Source organism: Phoenix dactylifera, chromosome 4 (genome assembly GCF_051530095.1).
Source record: "Phoenix dactylifera cultivar Ajwa chromosome 4, Ajwa_hap1_PhDact_Kaust_v1.1, whole genome shotgun sequence".
Taxonomy (NCBI): domain Eukaryota; kingdom Viridiplantae; phylum Streptophyta; class Magnoliopsida; order Arecales; family Arecaceae; genus Phoenix; species Phoenix dactylifera.
Genome location: NC_143193.1, coordinates 54,286,088 through 54,299,761, shown reverse-complemented (window position 1 = coordinate 54,299,761; position 13,674 = coordinate 54,286,088). Strand labels below are relative to the sequence as shown.

General features: G+C 41.7%; 2 protein-coding genes across 2 annotated transcripts; one reads left to right on the top strand and one right to left on the bottom strand.

Moving 5' to 3' along the window:
* The first annotated feature begins 4,116 nt into the window (after nucleotides 1-4,116).
* LOC103706093 (Protein kinase superfamily protein) lies at nucleotides 4,117-7,121 on the top strand. The gene is made up of 2 exons (XM_008790096.6): nucleotides 4,117-4,834; nucleotides 6,134-7,121. The coding sequence occupies exons 1-2, from the start codon at nucleotides 4,308-4,310 to the stop codon at nucleotides 6,960-6,962; spliced, it is 1,356 nt and encodes a 451-aa protein (XP_008788318.4). The 5' UTR covers nucleotides 4,117-4,307; the 3' UTR covers nucleotides 6,963-7,121.
* Nucleotides 7,122-9,848: 2,727 nt separating this feature from the next.
* Nucleotides 9,849-13,393, bottom strand: LOC103706089 (large ribosomal subunit protein P2B-like). Its single transcript, XM_089930309.1, has 4 exons — nucleotides 13,254-13,393; nucleotides 11,736-11,823; nucleotides 10,655-10,881; nucleotides 9,849-10,084 (listed from the first exon to the last, which is right to left on the bottom strand). Exons 1-4 carry the CDS (start codon nucleotides 13,380-13,382, stop codon nucleotides 10,058-10,060), a joined length of 471 nt encoding a protein of 156 aa, XP_089786435.1. The 5' UTR covers nucleotides 13,383-13,393; the 3' UTR covers nucleotides 9,849-10,057.
* Between the last annotated feature and the right edge of the window lie 281 nt (nucleotides 13,394-13,674).

The window sequence follows — 13,674 nt, the reverse complement described above, 5'->3', positions numbered from 1 at the left end:
AAACCGTGAGGGTAGCGCCCAAGAGGCTAGTACCTACGCAGACCCCCAAAGGTAGCGCACGACGTGTCCAAAGCGGACAATACCTTTGAGGGGAAGCAGTCGCCTCCGCTGTCTGAGACTGGTGGGGACGAGGTCGGAGGGCGGCAAATCTCCTGTAGCGCACATTGACCTCAAAAGTTATATTTAGTTGAAAATTTTAAATAAAAAAATATAAGAAAATATTTTCATGGAAAAAAGTTTTCTATCTCTAATAGAAAATAGAAATTCATATCGGACATGAAAGCTCCATTTTTTCGTGAGTTGAAAATTAAGATATTTTTTTTAAAAAATGTTGTTAATCCTGACGACTTTATATTTTTTTTTGCTCTATAGTCAATTTATTAGAGACATAAACAATATTTTATATAATTTTTTCGAAAAATATTTCACATTTTTGGATGGATGTTACAAAACACACTTCTTTTCTTCAAGACACCCTTATATGTCTCTATATAAATTTATTGAAAGAATTTTTAGTTGATATCGTTAGGGGATTTCAATCTTCCCTCTCTTTGGGCAGATTTGCCGCTGCACACCAGTACCAAGGACAAGCCAATTGGCTGGTCCAGAGTTTATGCTTAAGCCAATTAGCTGGTCGAGAGTCACTTTGTTATTTTTCTGTTGATCACAATTTACACCTTCTTATTTCCTCCAAAGTCCAAAGAGTATGAGCAATTTAAAGTATAAAGAAATACGGATACATGGAGATTCTAGGATCTTGTATATATAAGAGTTGGGCTTAGAGCTATTGCTGGAAAAGAGCGTGCATGTTGCAACCGCCGGATGTGCAGTAACTGTTCAAATATATTGAATGAGCTGTAACCATCGCGCAATGTGCCTCATAAGTTTGTGAGGTTGTAATTGTTGCCTTTGATGCACTTTGAATCAAAAGTACATGACCCATTGTGACTGGTTGGCCAGTCAGGTCGTCATTATTGGTTCACCGGTTTGGCCGGCTGGTCTGGTCGGTAACGATCAGGAGCTGATGAATCCATGCCACATCATCCATAAGCACACACTAATATTAATCGGGCCCATAATTGCTGATATGGTAGCTTTATAATCAACCAACCTCCAATATTTGGCGACAAATCACACAAGTTACACCGATTTTCTCTTGCAGCATGGCAAAAAATATATATTCCCCTCTTGCAGCATAGCAAAAGAATTGTTTATATACGCATAATAAGAGTCCCGCAGCACTGCTCCATATAAAATGGATCCTAGAAGAGCAAAATTTCAGTTGAAAGTGAATTAGGCGGTCTTTATCACACGTCAACCTTGAATCTATTTCTCACCCCGAGCAAAATTTGGAAAACGTGAAAAAGGTTCTCCACGAGTTGCAAGACGCCGCACCCTAGAAGGGACCGCACACTGAGAAACACCATGGCTTAGTCTCGATACGGAACCAATCAAGATTGCGTTATCTTCATTCGATAAGGTTGCTTAATCTTGTATGATGAAGCTATCATGCACGATTTTTCGCCTTGGAATTTGGGAAACCGACAAGAAGAAGCTTTCGTAGCGAAAAGGTGGAAGAATGTAGCCTGGTCTCCACATCAAACGCCATTAGCATTGCTACTTCTCAGCCTCCAACTGGATCTAAAGCGACATTCAGTAAAATCTCAAAAGCATACGGCCGAAGCCTTTCCATGTGTCGATCCAAGGAGCGGGTCTGCTCCACTGGGTCGATCACCTTTCTTTCTTTCTTTCTTTCTTTTCGATGACGAAGATAGCCCAAGTAGCCACTAAATCAAATGTGATGCTCTACATTCCTTTACATATATAATGATTAATAGTTTAAGTCTGAGTGCTCGCAAGCTAAGCGAGTACTAACTACTCCAGCTAACAGAATGATTTTTTCTTTTTTTCTTTTCAAGCAAAGCTTAAATTTGTATCTATTTTTCCTAGAATATAACTCACCGATTGATAAATACATATACAATAAGGACTTTTTGATATAAAAAAAATGGATATTTGTAATGCGAAAGTATATACTTTAAAATTGAATATTCGTATTTGATGAGCATGCAATGTATGTCTACAGAATTGAGTTTATATATTATATATAATATAGAGAGATTCATAGAGAAACTCAGAATTCACTAAAAGTTGTAGAGATTCATACATGAAGCTAATCCAATTACATTGCTTTTCAATATCTATTGGAATATCACGAGAAACTCAACATACACCGGACTCTCTATTTAGTAGAAAATTCAACAAGATTTCAGACTCCAATCCCCACATATTATTTTTTTTATAAAAATATATGGCTATTTAATAGAAATTTCAATGGAGTTTTGGACTCTAATCCCTACATATTAAGAAGTTTAGATTTATATAGATATTTAACGGAATTTTTAGACTCCCCTTCTAACCAGAATCTACTCTCCACGTATTTTAGAAATTACAGCTGATTCTTTGGAGGCTATATGGAAGATATAAATTTAAACTTCAGCTGTAAGATGAATACATACATGTTTATAATTGTCATGAGAAGTAAGCGGTCCAGGGACCCACAGCCCATGAGCATGGACTTGCCAAAATGAGTCCTCCACGTAGGTTCTCTTCTACCATTCCTACTCTTCTATGTTTTGTCACATTCCTCCACACCCCAATTATATAATAGTTTGCAATCCAGCGTTCCTATAACTCTCCTTTCTACTATATAATATTAATTGGCAAACTCTCTCTGACCATTGAACAGGTCATCTTCCCTCCAATAAAAGCTCAAGGTAAACATATCTTACTCCAGTCCATGTTGTTTGGAAAACACCGTTAATAATAAGACTGCAAAATAATTTGAATGTTGGGATGGATTCAAAGATATACCAAGCTCACTAAAAATCAAAAGATATACAAAAAGTTGGATTGTGATATCCTAAATAAAACTTCATATTTTGATGGGTACCAGCATATACACATTCCTGTTCGAAGTATATTGCTTTAATACATATCTTTGGAGGCCAAAGAAATTATATTTCAGACAAAATAAATTTCTTTCCTCCGCGTGGTTAATTGGAAACATTCATTTGCTATCTAAAACCGTCACATAAAATAAAAATATGTTTTTTTGATAGAATAGTCAACTGGATGTCGAAATTTTGTGCATCCAAATTAGTTTGTGCACCATGCGTGGTGCAATCATGTAAAATGATGAAAATATTAATATTTTTGAACAAAGAAGCAGTAGGCTTATTTATTAACTCAAATAAATTTTAATATTTAAGAATTAAAGTTACACGTGCATCTCACATGACATGCCATAGATTTTTAGTTATGATAAAATCCAAGGCCAACCATTGCGGTATAACTAAATTTTATTATAAAGAAATTTGAATAAAACTGTTTTTGCAAAACCTTGCATCAATAGGTTGTTTCAATCCAATGTCGTTGCCGGATCCCAGCTCTAAGCCAGCCTGCCCCAAGCATTAATTGCACCTGGGAAGAACCCCTGGCTCCTGGCTTTTTTTTTTTTTTTTTTTTTTTTTTTTTTTTTTTTTTTTTATTTATAACACCGCCAGCTGACACATAACTGATGTTGCCCAAAAATAAGAAAGTAAAATAGACTGTAAGAAAAATAGAACAGAAGCCTGGTTCATCTAGATAAAATTATTTGAATGATGTACCCAATCTATTACACAGTTAGTTTTTCTGTAAGCATAAAAGACCTGATGAAAGATGCATTCAATAGCTTCGTTGACCTCACCATACGTTGCCGCTTGCCCATTATCCGCCGACTAATACGCTAAGATATCATATTGAACTACCGACTTAAACCCTCAAAGCAACGAGCTCTCATTAAGCGAATCTCGAACTTGAACTACGAAGTCCTTGAACTTGAACTTGTTCTCTTATTTAGCGTTCACTTGATCAGTTGATCGGATGGATCCATGAGTCGCGTTACGATGCTCCTCCGGGAACACCATGTACGGCAGCGCTGCTCGCTGTACCCCGATAGGGAGTAAAAGCCAAGCGGAACCGTCCATCCGGACTGACGAAATCTTACGGCACCTCCTATCTCGAATCGTGGAGCAGCATAAGGAAACCTGTGGGTCTAACAAAATCCGAACCCGAGCCGGAATCTCCGGTTCCATGGGTCCCTGGCTCGCGTCGCAGAGGGGCAGTCCCGCATCCAGGGCCCGCCACCTGGCCCGACCGCTGCTTACCGGCCCAAAACCCCTATCCTCCACTCCTTCAAAATCCCCTGCTCCTGCCTCTCCTCTCCCCCCATTTCCCCCCTCTCTCCCTTCCCAATCGCCGCCATGCCGGACGATCTCGCCGACGACCTACAGAGCATGAGCTTCGGCTCGTCGGACCGCTCCGCCTCCGAGACTGTCTCCACCACCTCCACCGGCTCCGGCTCCTCCTCCTCCGGTCCCATCAAGCCCCACTCCGCCGGCGATCCCTGCTTCGATGCTGTCCGGCGTCTCAGATCCGATGGCGGCGGCGGGACGCTCGCGCTCTCCGATCTGAGATTCGTGCAGCGGCTCGGAAGCGGGGACATCGGGAGCGTGTACCTGGCGGAGCTCAAGTGCGGCGGGCGCGAAGGATGCGTGGTGGCCGCGAAGGTGATGGACAAGAAGGAGCTGGAGGGGCGGCATAAGGAGGGGAGGGCGAGGACGGAGAGAGATATCTTGGAGATCTTGGACCATCCGTTCCTGCCGAACCTGTACGCGATCGCGGAGAACGAGCGGTGGTCGTGCCTCCTTACTGAGTTCTGCCCCGGCGGCGATCTCCACGTCCTCCGGCAGCGGCAGCCCCGGAAGCGGTTCGACGAGTCCGCCGTCAGGTCAGTGGCGCAAGTTAGCAAGAAAAAATATCATATATCCCTGGCTAATAATAGCATTGCTCAAATTTTTAAGTAAAACTAAAATACCATGTTTTCTCTATTTGTCAAATATCTCTTTCTCTTTTTTTTTAAAAAAAAAAATTATCTGGATCAGTGCCCCGGATTCCTGCAGCATGGGGATTCGAGAATCCGACCTTTGAAGAAAAAAAAAAAGCGAAGTTAGTGGAATTAAGAAACTAATTTTTTGAACTAGTTGTTTGTTACGTCTAAGTTACGTATTTTATGCACCGCAAACGAAATTAAATCGCAGTTACCGTTTACCTGAAAACGAAAAGAAAATTAATATTATTAGCCCGAGGTAAGAGAGAATTGCAGGATTTTATGTCGACGCGTCGCGAATTTAACCATTTAACGGGATGAAGTCATGGGCTTAACCTCATTTTTTGAAGTGTTACAGACTTTCGTCGTCGATGACATCGTCGGCAACTGGGTTCTACCAGCTTCAGTCTCCTGAGTTGGGCCCACATCCCTCGAATGGATCCAAGTTTAGGTTTTGGAATCCTAGAGTCCTAGACTAGGGTAGCCAGTGCGGATGTGATTTGATGCATCAAGCAAATATTAGCTCGACCTGGCAGTCGAGGAATGATGACATGGTGCCCTCCTCATAAGCAGTCCATTTCCCCATGACAACTCACCTACCCAGTGTATCAAACTCCTACTTAGGACATAGTACCGAGCAGACACTGGAGTGGCTGTTGTTAGCAAAACTTTTCTTCATGCCCAAATCCTTCCAAAATTTTTCTCCTCCTCCTAATATTCGCTCCCTTGGCTTCAAGACCAATTTTTTTCCGAGTGAGTGTGACTTAGTCACGCTACATGTATGCGACTCTTACCGGAAATCCAACGAGTTAGAATCCTACACACAATAATATTAGTGTCGAAGTGCCAAGCCGGCTCCACATATGACAGAGTCTACAGGTCCATAATGCCCTCACTTTTTATTTGCATAGCTGAATAGCCGGTAGTTTTGATCTGAATTAGCGTGGCCTGGGGGATGTGCTTTAACTAAGAGACGCCTCACGTGGATTCTCTCGTAAAGAGAAGAACACTGTTCCATAATTAATTCATCACGCGTCCTCCAAACTCCAATAATGCAATTCTTTATGCAGTCCTCCTACTATTTTATTATTCCTTTTAAATGCAAAGTTAGGTACATTTGACTTCTAGCATTGTTAGTAGAGGGATGGCTGCGGGTGGCGATTATCTTATCGATTGTGGAATTTTTACGTCGCTGTCCAGATTTTACGCGTCGGAGGTGGTGGTGGCCCTCGAGTACATCCACATGCTGGGCATCGTCTACCGCGATCTCAAGCCCGAGAACGTCCTCGTCCGATCCGACGGCCACATCATGCTTACCGACTTCGACCTCTCCCTCAAGTGCGACGGTCCCACCTCCACCACCGCCCACCTCATCTCCGACCACAACCCCCGCCCCGCCCCGCCCTCCTCCGCCGTCTCCGCCTCCGCCCCCGACCACCACCACCACCCCGCCGCCTCCTGCATCCTCCCCAGCTGCATCGTGCCCGCCGTCTCCTGCTTCCACCCCAAGCGCCGCCACCGCTGGAAGCTTGGCCGCCGCGGCAACGCCAGCGGTCTCGAGTTCGTCGCCGAGCCCGTGGAACTCCGCTCCTTATCCTTCGTCGGCACCCACGAGTACCTCGCCCCCGAGATCGTCTCCGGCGAGGGCCACGGCAGCACCGTCGACTGGTGGACCCTCGGTGTCTTCATCTTCGAGCTCCTCCACGGCGTCACGCCCTTCAAAGGCTCCGACAACGAGCTAACGCTCGCCAACATCGTCGCCCGGGCGCTCGAGTTCCCGAAAGAACCCTCGGTGTCGGCGTCGGCGAAGGACCTTATCGCCGGGTTACTAGTCAAAGACCCGGCTAGGCGGATGGGGTCCACGATGGGCGCGACGGCGATCAAACGGCACCCGTTCTTTAACGGCGTCAACTGGGCGTTACTTAGGTGCGCGGTCCCGCCCTATGTCCCGTCGCCCTTCAGTATCAGTGGTAGCAGCCGGGACGTGTCGGACGACAGCAGTCCCGGCACGCCGGTGGAGTACTATTAGATCGTGTCGGGTGGAGCCAATTTTACTTTTGTTTGGTCCGAGAGAAAGGGACCGTGTAGCCTGGAACGGAGACGTGACCGGCTTCCAGACTGGGCTACAAGCTCAGTATATTTTGTGTCACATATTTGGAGATAAAAGAAGAAAAAAAAAAAAAAAGAAGAAGCACGTGTACGGCGGGGATGCGACGGGATGGCTGGGGAAAGGGGGCGAGGAGACACGATGAGAGCAACCGCGATGACGCCCAGTGTTTGGTGTTGTTGGCTTGCGACGGGTGCGTCGATGGAACGTGGCGTGGGGCACGGTCTTTCTTTGACAGCATCTCTCATGGATTCATGCATGAGAGCTCCTCGTCAAATTTGATATATATATACTTTTATTAATATTTAATATTCTAATTGATGTCTTTCTTTTTTTTTGAATGCACGGGTGCGTGGGTAAGTATAAAAATCGGCAATGAATGCATCCGCTGAATGAGGGTTAATGGGGGGGGGGGGCTTTATTCTTTATCTCTGTCGAGTGGGCGGTGGTGGCGGTGGCGATCGTGGTGGCGTGAGAGGGGGGTGGATGGTGACATGTCGGACGCAATGATTGTGTTGTTTGCGGGGTGGTGATAGTTGGGTGCTTTTGGGTGGAGAATGCTGCCAGTATAATACTGTTGGGATAAACTCTGCGAGATTCCCGGAAACTGGTGGCAGGATGAGGGGCAACAACATCGATGGCAGCTGGGGGCTTGAGCTGTCTGTTGTCCCCTCTCCATCTCTGGGCCGATTTCCTCTTCCGAATAAAGTAATTACAGATGGGTATCAGAAACTTTGTCTTAGGGATGCGCTTATGGGTTAACTCGGCCACGCTTGGTCGTGCCTATGTCTAACTAAATGTAGTTTTACAATATAACTCACGAGATGCAGAACACAACTAACACAAGAATTGCATGTAGTTTTACTTTAGTCCAAAGTGTACTATAAATCCCTACTTACCTACCTACCTACATACGTATCAAGAAAACCTACAATCTATTAAATATGCCCTTTTAGAGGTTGCACCAGGATTTTCCCCTTGAATTATCTCTTCCTTCTAGTCAAAGGCTCTTCTATAGAATAATGGGCATTTATCATCGTTCTTATATGCGTTGCACATGCAGTCTAACTAATTGCGCGGCGATCCACTTCTTGTGAGCACTTTGCGAACAAAAATAACCGAGACGTTGTTAGGAGTCTGATAACTGAAGGTTGTAGATGTAGGGTGCCCTTGCAAAGTTTGCCCATTAGGATGCGACTCAAGATTATTTTGCAGTAGATCGATTTGCAGTTGAAATAGCCGTGGGACAAGCTGCAGCCGCTTGAGTAGGTATCTTAATTAAAAACCTTTCCTCCTCCTTTTCCCCTCTCCTCCCTCTCGAATCTCTCTTTGCTACCTCCTTGTCTCAAACTTCAAAGTAAAAGATTTCTTCTCCCCTTCCTCTCTCCTTCCTTATTCTACTCCCTAATTCCTCCTTGCCGCCACCCTCAATGCCACAGCTGGCCCCCATCAACTGTAGGGGGTCCATGGCTACCTCCTCCACCTTCAAGTTAACCATGCTATCCTCCTCCTCCACTCCGCTCCTCTCATTCACCTACCCAACCCTCCTCAAGGCCTACTCCTCCGCTCCCTCTCCATCAATGATTTTGATGTCAACGTCTTCATCCAAAAAAAAATCCTCACTTTTATATACTTCGAGTGGTTTAACATCCACTCGCAAGATGTTTGACGAAATGTCTATAAGAGATCATTTTCTCTCACAAACTTTCCTCCAAACAGAAAAAATGAGTTTTCATGCAAGGCAACTACTACCACTCAACTTGCAACAAGAAGATCCTACCACTACTTAGAATCCCAATAAGATCCTACGGCGAATGAGCACTTCAGGTGCATGATTTCCGAAGGTGAAATTGCGGCGACGAGTTTGGATCCCCTACCCTATATGTTTCTATTTTGTGCTTTTGTCTGTCTGCAAACTAGCGAAATGCTGCCCGTATACATCAATGTTGAAGATATATATAAATATAATGTCAATAAATCTATAATGCCCGAAGTGCTAAAAATTTTACAAATAATTTAAAAATAATAAAAAAAAAATCATCATAGCTGTTGTTCAATCTAGCTCATTTTCTTCTTGGAATTTTGGAAACAAAAATAGAAAACAAAAGGTAATAACCAAATAAGCACTTAGGTCCGGTCAGAAGTTCTTGATGACTGATCAGGTGAGTGGTCCAATTACCACCTGACTGATGTAAGATGCTTTCTCATTACTTTTACCTTGTTCAATTGTTCATGAATTTTAGCCCCTTCTTATGGACACTTAGCTTGGAAGGTTTTTAATCCGTATTTATTCTTATTTTGGCTTGGAAACTTTTTATTTTCTTTGGTTTAATTTAGGTTTGTAGGCAACTGAGTGATGCTCTTTTGAGAAAATAAGCAACCAAATCATAGATGATAAGCGGTTTTAAATCGTTCAAATTCCTCCATTTTGTGTATGAGCGTAAGCCGGTGCTCGCACTGAGCGAGGAATATTTCAGAAAATTAAAGAAACATCGGCGCACATCAACATATCAAAAGTGAGCCATACGAAAAAAATTAATCTGAGGGAAAATCAAAAGAAAAAATATTTGGAAACATCAACATATCAAAAGGTTGATTAGAGCGAAAATGGAATGAAACACCTGGAAATATCAATATATTGAAATGGAGATATATAAAGGGACTAAAACTGTTTAGAGCAAAATTGAAGAGAACACCTGGAAATATCAAGACATTAAAAGGTTCGATGAGTTGAGAGCACCAAGCAGAAGATACCAATGCCAAGGCAAGCACAAGAACTGGATACTAAAACCATGAAACAAATTAGGATGATGTTCAAAATTGATTCATAAACTAATGCACCCAAACAGAATACATGCGAGAGCATGCTGACCAAGACATATTTGAGACTTGCTACAATACACGAAATATAGAGGCATGACGCCTTGCCGTTCCAGACAAAAGATTCAGTCTGTAATAAAAATCTTAGTATCTTGCAGATCAACCTCTACTTAGTGTTCCAAAAAGACTAATACCACTCAGTCAAACAAACTAAAGCCCATATCCTGCACGAAGTCAAACAAAAATGAGATCAATCAGCTGATCAGTGTTTCAGCACTGAATAATAGTGAAACAAACATGAGTCATAGATAAGTTATACATGCATATGAGAACAAATAATGCTAGACTATGAACAAAAGCATGCAATGTCTTAAATGTGACTGTAAATCTGCAAGAAGTTTTATAAGAGGCAATCGTCTAACCTAGAAAAATATTATGAATCAATTTCTATAGGAACATCAAATGAAGTGTGGAAATGGAATTATTTGTTCCAAATGAGAATCATAAAACAACATGCGGATTCTCTGGATGTGCTAGCGAAGGGCCAGACAGGCACAGGAATCATTTCTAGTCAGGTGGCAGGTCTGTACTGCTTAGTAACAGAGTCTTAAACAAAAGTTCGGGCAGGTAAAACTGGGCAAAGTCAGGCAAGCTTGGTTGATCATGTAACTTTCAAGCGCACCAATGGGCGGTAGCAAAACTCAATCCAAAGACATTGAATTATGATTAAAGAGCTGATGAATTGGATACAGGATTTGTAAAAGAAACTTATAAGCTGTTATAACAAGTCATACCTCATCTGATTCTTCTTTCTCTTCCACCTTCTCTTCTTTCTTTGGCTCATCTGCTGCAGGAGCTGCAGCACCACCACCTCCAGCAGGTGCTGCAACTGCAATGGCACCACCACCGGAGGGCACTGATGCGACCTTCTCCCTCCCAGAAGCAATAAGTTCAGTTATGTCTTTACCTTTGACTTCAGACAAGAGGAGCTCGATTTTGTCATCATCGGCTTCAGCCCCCACTGGTAAAGAAAAGGGGAAAGTTTACAGTACTTGACAAGTTTAACGCATCAATCTCTAAAATCATAAATATTTACTATCCTAGACTAATGCTCTTTGAGGAGAATAGGTAAACTGAAAGCACCATTTAGTCCAAGTCTCCAAGTTAAAACTTTGAAAATTCTGTGATGATAGACTGATCATCTTTCTCTTCCACCCCCCCCCCCCCCCCACAAAAAAAAAAAAACCAGAAAAAAAAAAAGAAGGATGTTGCTGAAAAGGAAACAGTTATTCAAAGAGATTGTAAGGTGCCCAGACTAACTGCAAAGAAATTCCTTCCAAACTTGGTTCATTTAGCATGGATCATTATGTGATAACTTTCATTTACAAACTTAAGAAAACCACCAATACTTTTGCATCTCTATCTTCAGAAAATCTCATGAGATAGGATTTATAATACACTATTCGCTATGATAAATCTAACATTTCAGCCATCTCATGTTTCTAATTGAAGCTTTGTAACCAAACAAAAAACATGACAGCAGTTTAAACTTATCCACTAATGCATTACCAGTAAAGGCAGGCATGCAGTTACTGAACATGACGTCGAACATTCATTTATTAATATGTTTATCAATATAATGTAAGGAATAACAAACCAATCGCATATCTGACTTCAAAAAAAAAAATTTCTATCCTACAATTCAACTAAGGAAACCTATTATCATTCTTCAACAGCTAAGGGTATTAAAGATTATAAAGCACACGCCAGTTTCTACGATATAGTGGTTGAGCAATCTAGCTATTTCTCTGACAACATGGAAAACTGATAGACCATAACTTGCACACAAAATAGGGAAAGAGAAATGAAATTAACCTGATCCTAGGATATCCTTCAGATCATCAGCAGTTGGGCAAGTGTTTCCACCAAGAACAGCAAGTAAATAGGCAGCAACAACCTTCATCTTGAGAAATATGAGACATCGAGATGTTATAAGGATCCCACTTTAAAAAAAGCTCCAGTGTAAAACAAGAGAAAACACGTGAGATGCACCCGATACACAAGTTATACTAAACAGAAAAGAGGCATAATGATCAAAATCTCAACAGAATCCTGAACTCGAATTACATGCTTGAAGAGATATCAAAAAACCCTGGTGAGAAATTAAATTATTTCAACATTAAAAAAATGAAGCAGAATATAAACAAGGAACGGTGAACCAGGAAAAAAGGATGAGTAAGAGAAAAATTGCTGCAGTCGAAGCATAGATGACTCAAAACAGAATACTGTATCTTGTTTAGTTTCTCGGTCCTTTCATTGAACAATGTCAGTTTTTTAAAATTTTGTCCATTTCTACTATTTGAAACTCACCCTTTGGCTTTGGGTTAGTGATGCAGCCCCTTTAGTGCTAGGGCTGCAAATAAAATAGATTTATGCTAAAAATAGGTCTTAGATCTGGAAAGATCTGAATTTTCTTCTTTTTTATGACAATATAAAAGAGAAGAAAGGAGAGCAAAAGTAGAGAAAAAGAAAAAGAATAAGGGTTTGGAAAAAGAGGCATAGATATCATACATAATTCATTGTGCCTCATGGACCCATATCTGTAGGCACTCAATCAACCCTAAAACAACCTTTCCTGATCATAAAAAGACTCTCAACTTGCCTATAATGGACCTACGACTCTACACTACGTTATTTGGACTCATAGTCAGTGTACTCCAGTATAAGATTTTTCTAATTTAATAATTTCTTAATTCCTCAGGTTCCCATGTCACAATTTTTCCAAATCACAATTCTAATGACTTCGAAACTTTTCTAATATGACATTGACATGAAGTAGGACTTTTAGATGATACCTCCACATATAATAGAAACTCAAAACCCATCAAAAGTTAGAAAATCATAAGAAAATAAGCAATACTTGACCTTCTCCCCAAGACGCGATAAAACTAGCAAATTAAATAAATCTAATTTAGACATCAACTACATCAGTTAGGTTCAAGTATGAGCAAAATCTGAACCCAGCTAAAATTTTTGATACCACCTACCCAACATCAATTAATATTCAAGCTCCATTGTTATAGTTGGATAATTAAAAATGCTTGGAACTGCACGAAATTATGATTGCCGGGAGAGACACTGTTCACATATGTTTGACAGATTCATAGGGAGAGGAAAAAATCGAGAGAACAGGAAAAAAAGGGATAATTGTAATTCAGCAAAATATTTACAAGAAATCATCGTTATTCATTCGTTCATGGGAGAAAATTATGAGACATAACATGAAAGAAAGTGAGGAAAAAGCTACAGCCATAGCTAAAACAAGAAGTAATAGCAGTGAAAGGAAACGAACAGAGAAGAAATACCAGAGATAGAGAGAGATAGAAGGCTTACCTGCGAGGTGGATTTGGGTGGAGACCCAGCCGCCGACGAGGCTCTTGGAAACAAGGTTCTTCTAGGGTTTTCGCAAGGAGAGACCGAGCCTTGGCATATATAGCTTCCTAGTTCTACCGCTGATTGCATCTTAACCGTCTGTGGCCGATCGAGTGGCTGATCAGCTATGAACATTATAACCTGCAATTGATCCCGAGTTCATAAAGTCGTCAACGGTGTACCGACTTCTAAAAGCCGCTCCAAATTTTTGTAAGTACACCCTCTTACTGGTACTATTATTTGCTTGAGGAGTAGAATGAATAGGACACCACAGCATCTAAAAGTTGGAGCGCATTTATCAAGTGATCATGGCCGCCCGTGCTTCCTCTGTCATGAATCGGATGTCATCTCTACCATACATTGTCGATGGAACGATTGACAA

Bases quoted from the DNA above. Each gene is read 5' to 3' on its own strand.
- LOC103706089 (XM_089930309.1), bottom strand. From the start codon at position 13,382: ATGCAATCAGCGGTAGAACTAGGAAGCTATATATGCCAAGGCTCGGTC. The intron at 11,824-13,253 runs GTAAGCCTTCTA...ATATTTCTCAAG, and splicing joins CACCCAAATCCACCTCGCAG to ATGAAGGTTGTTGCTGCCTA. The intron at 10,085-10,654 runs GTATGACTTGTT...GACTTCGTGCAG, and splicing joins AGAAAGAAGAATCAGATGAG to GATATGGGCTTTAGTTTGTT.
- LOC103706093 (XM_008790096.6), top strand. From the start codon at position 4,308: ATGCCGGACGATCTCGCCGACGACCTACAGAGCATGAGCTTCGGCTCG. The intron at 4,835-6,133 runs GTCAGTGGCGCA...GTCGCTGTCCAG, and splicing joins TTCGACGAGTCCGCCGTCAG to ATTTTACGCGTCGGAGGTGG.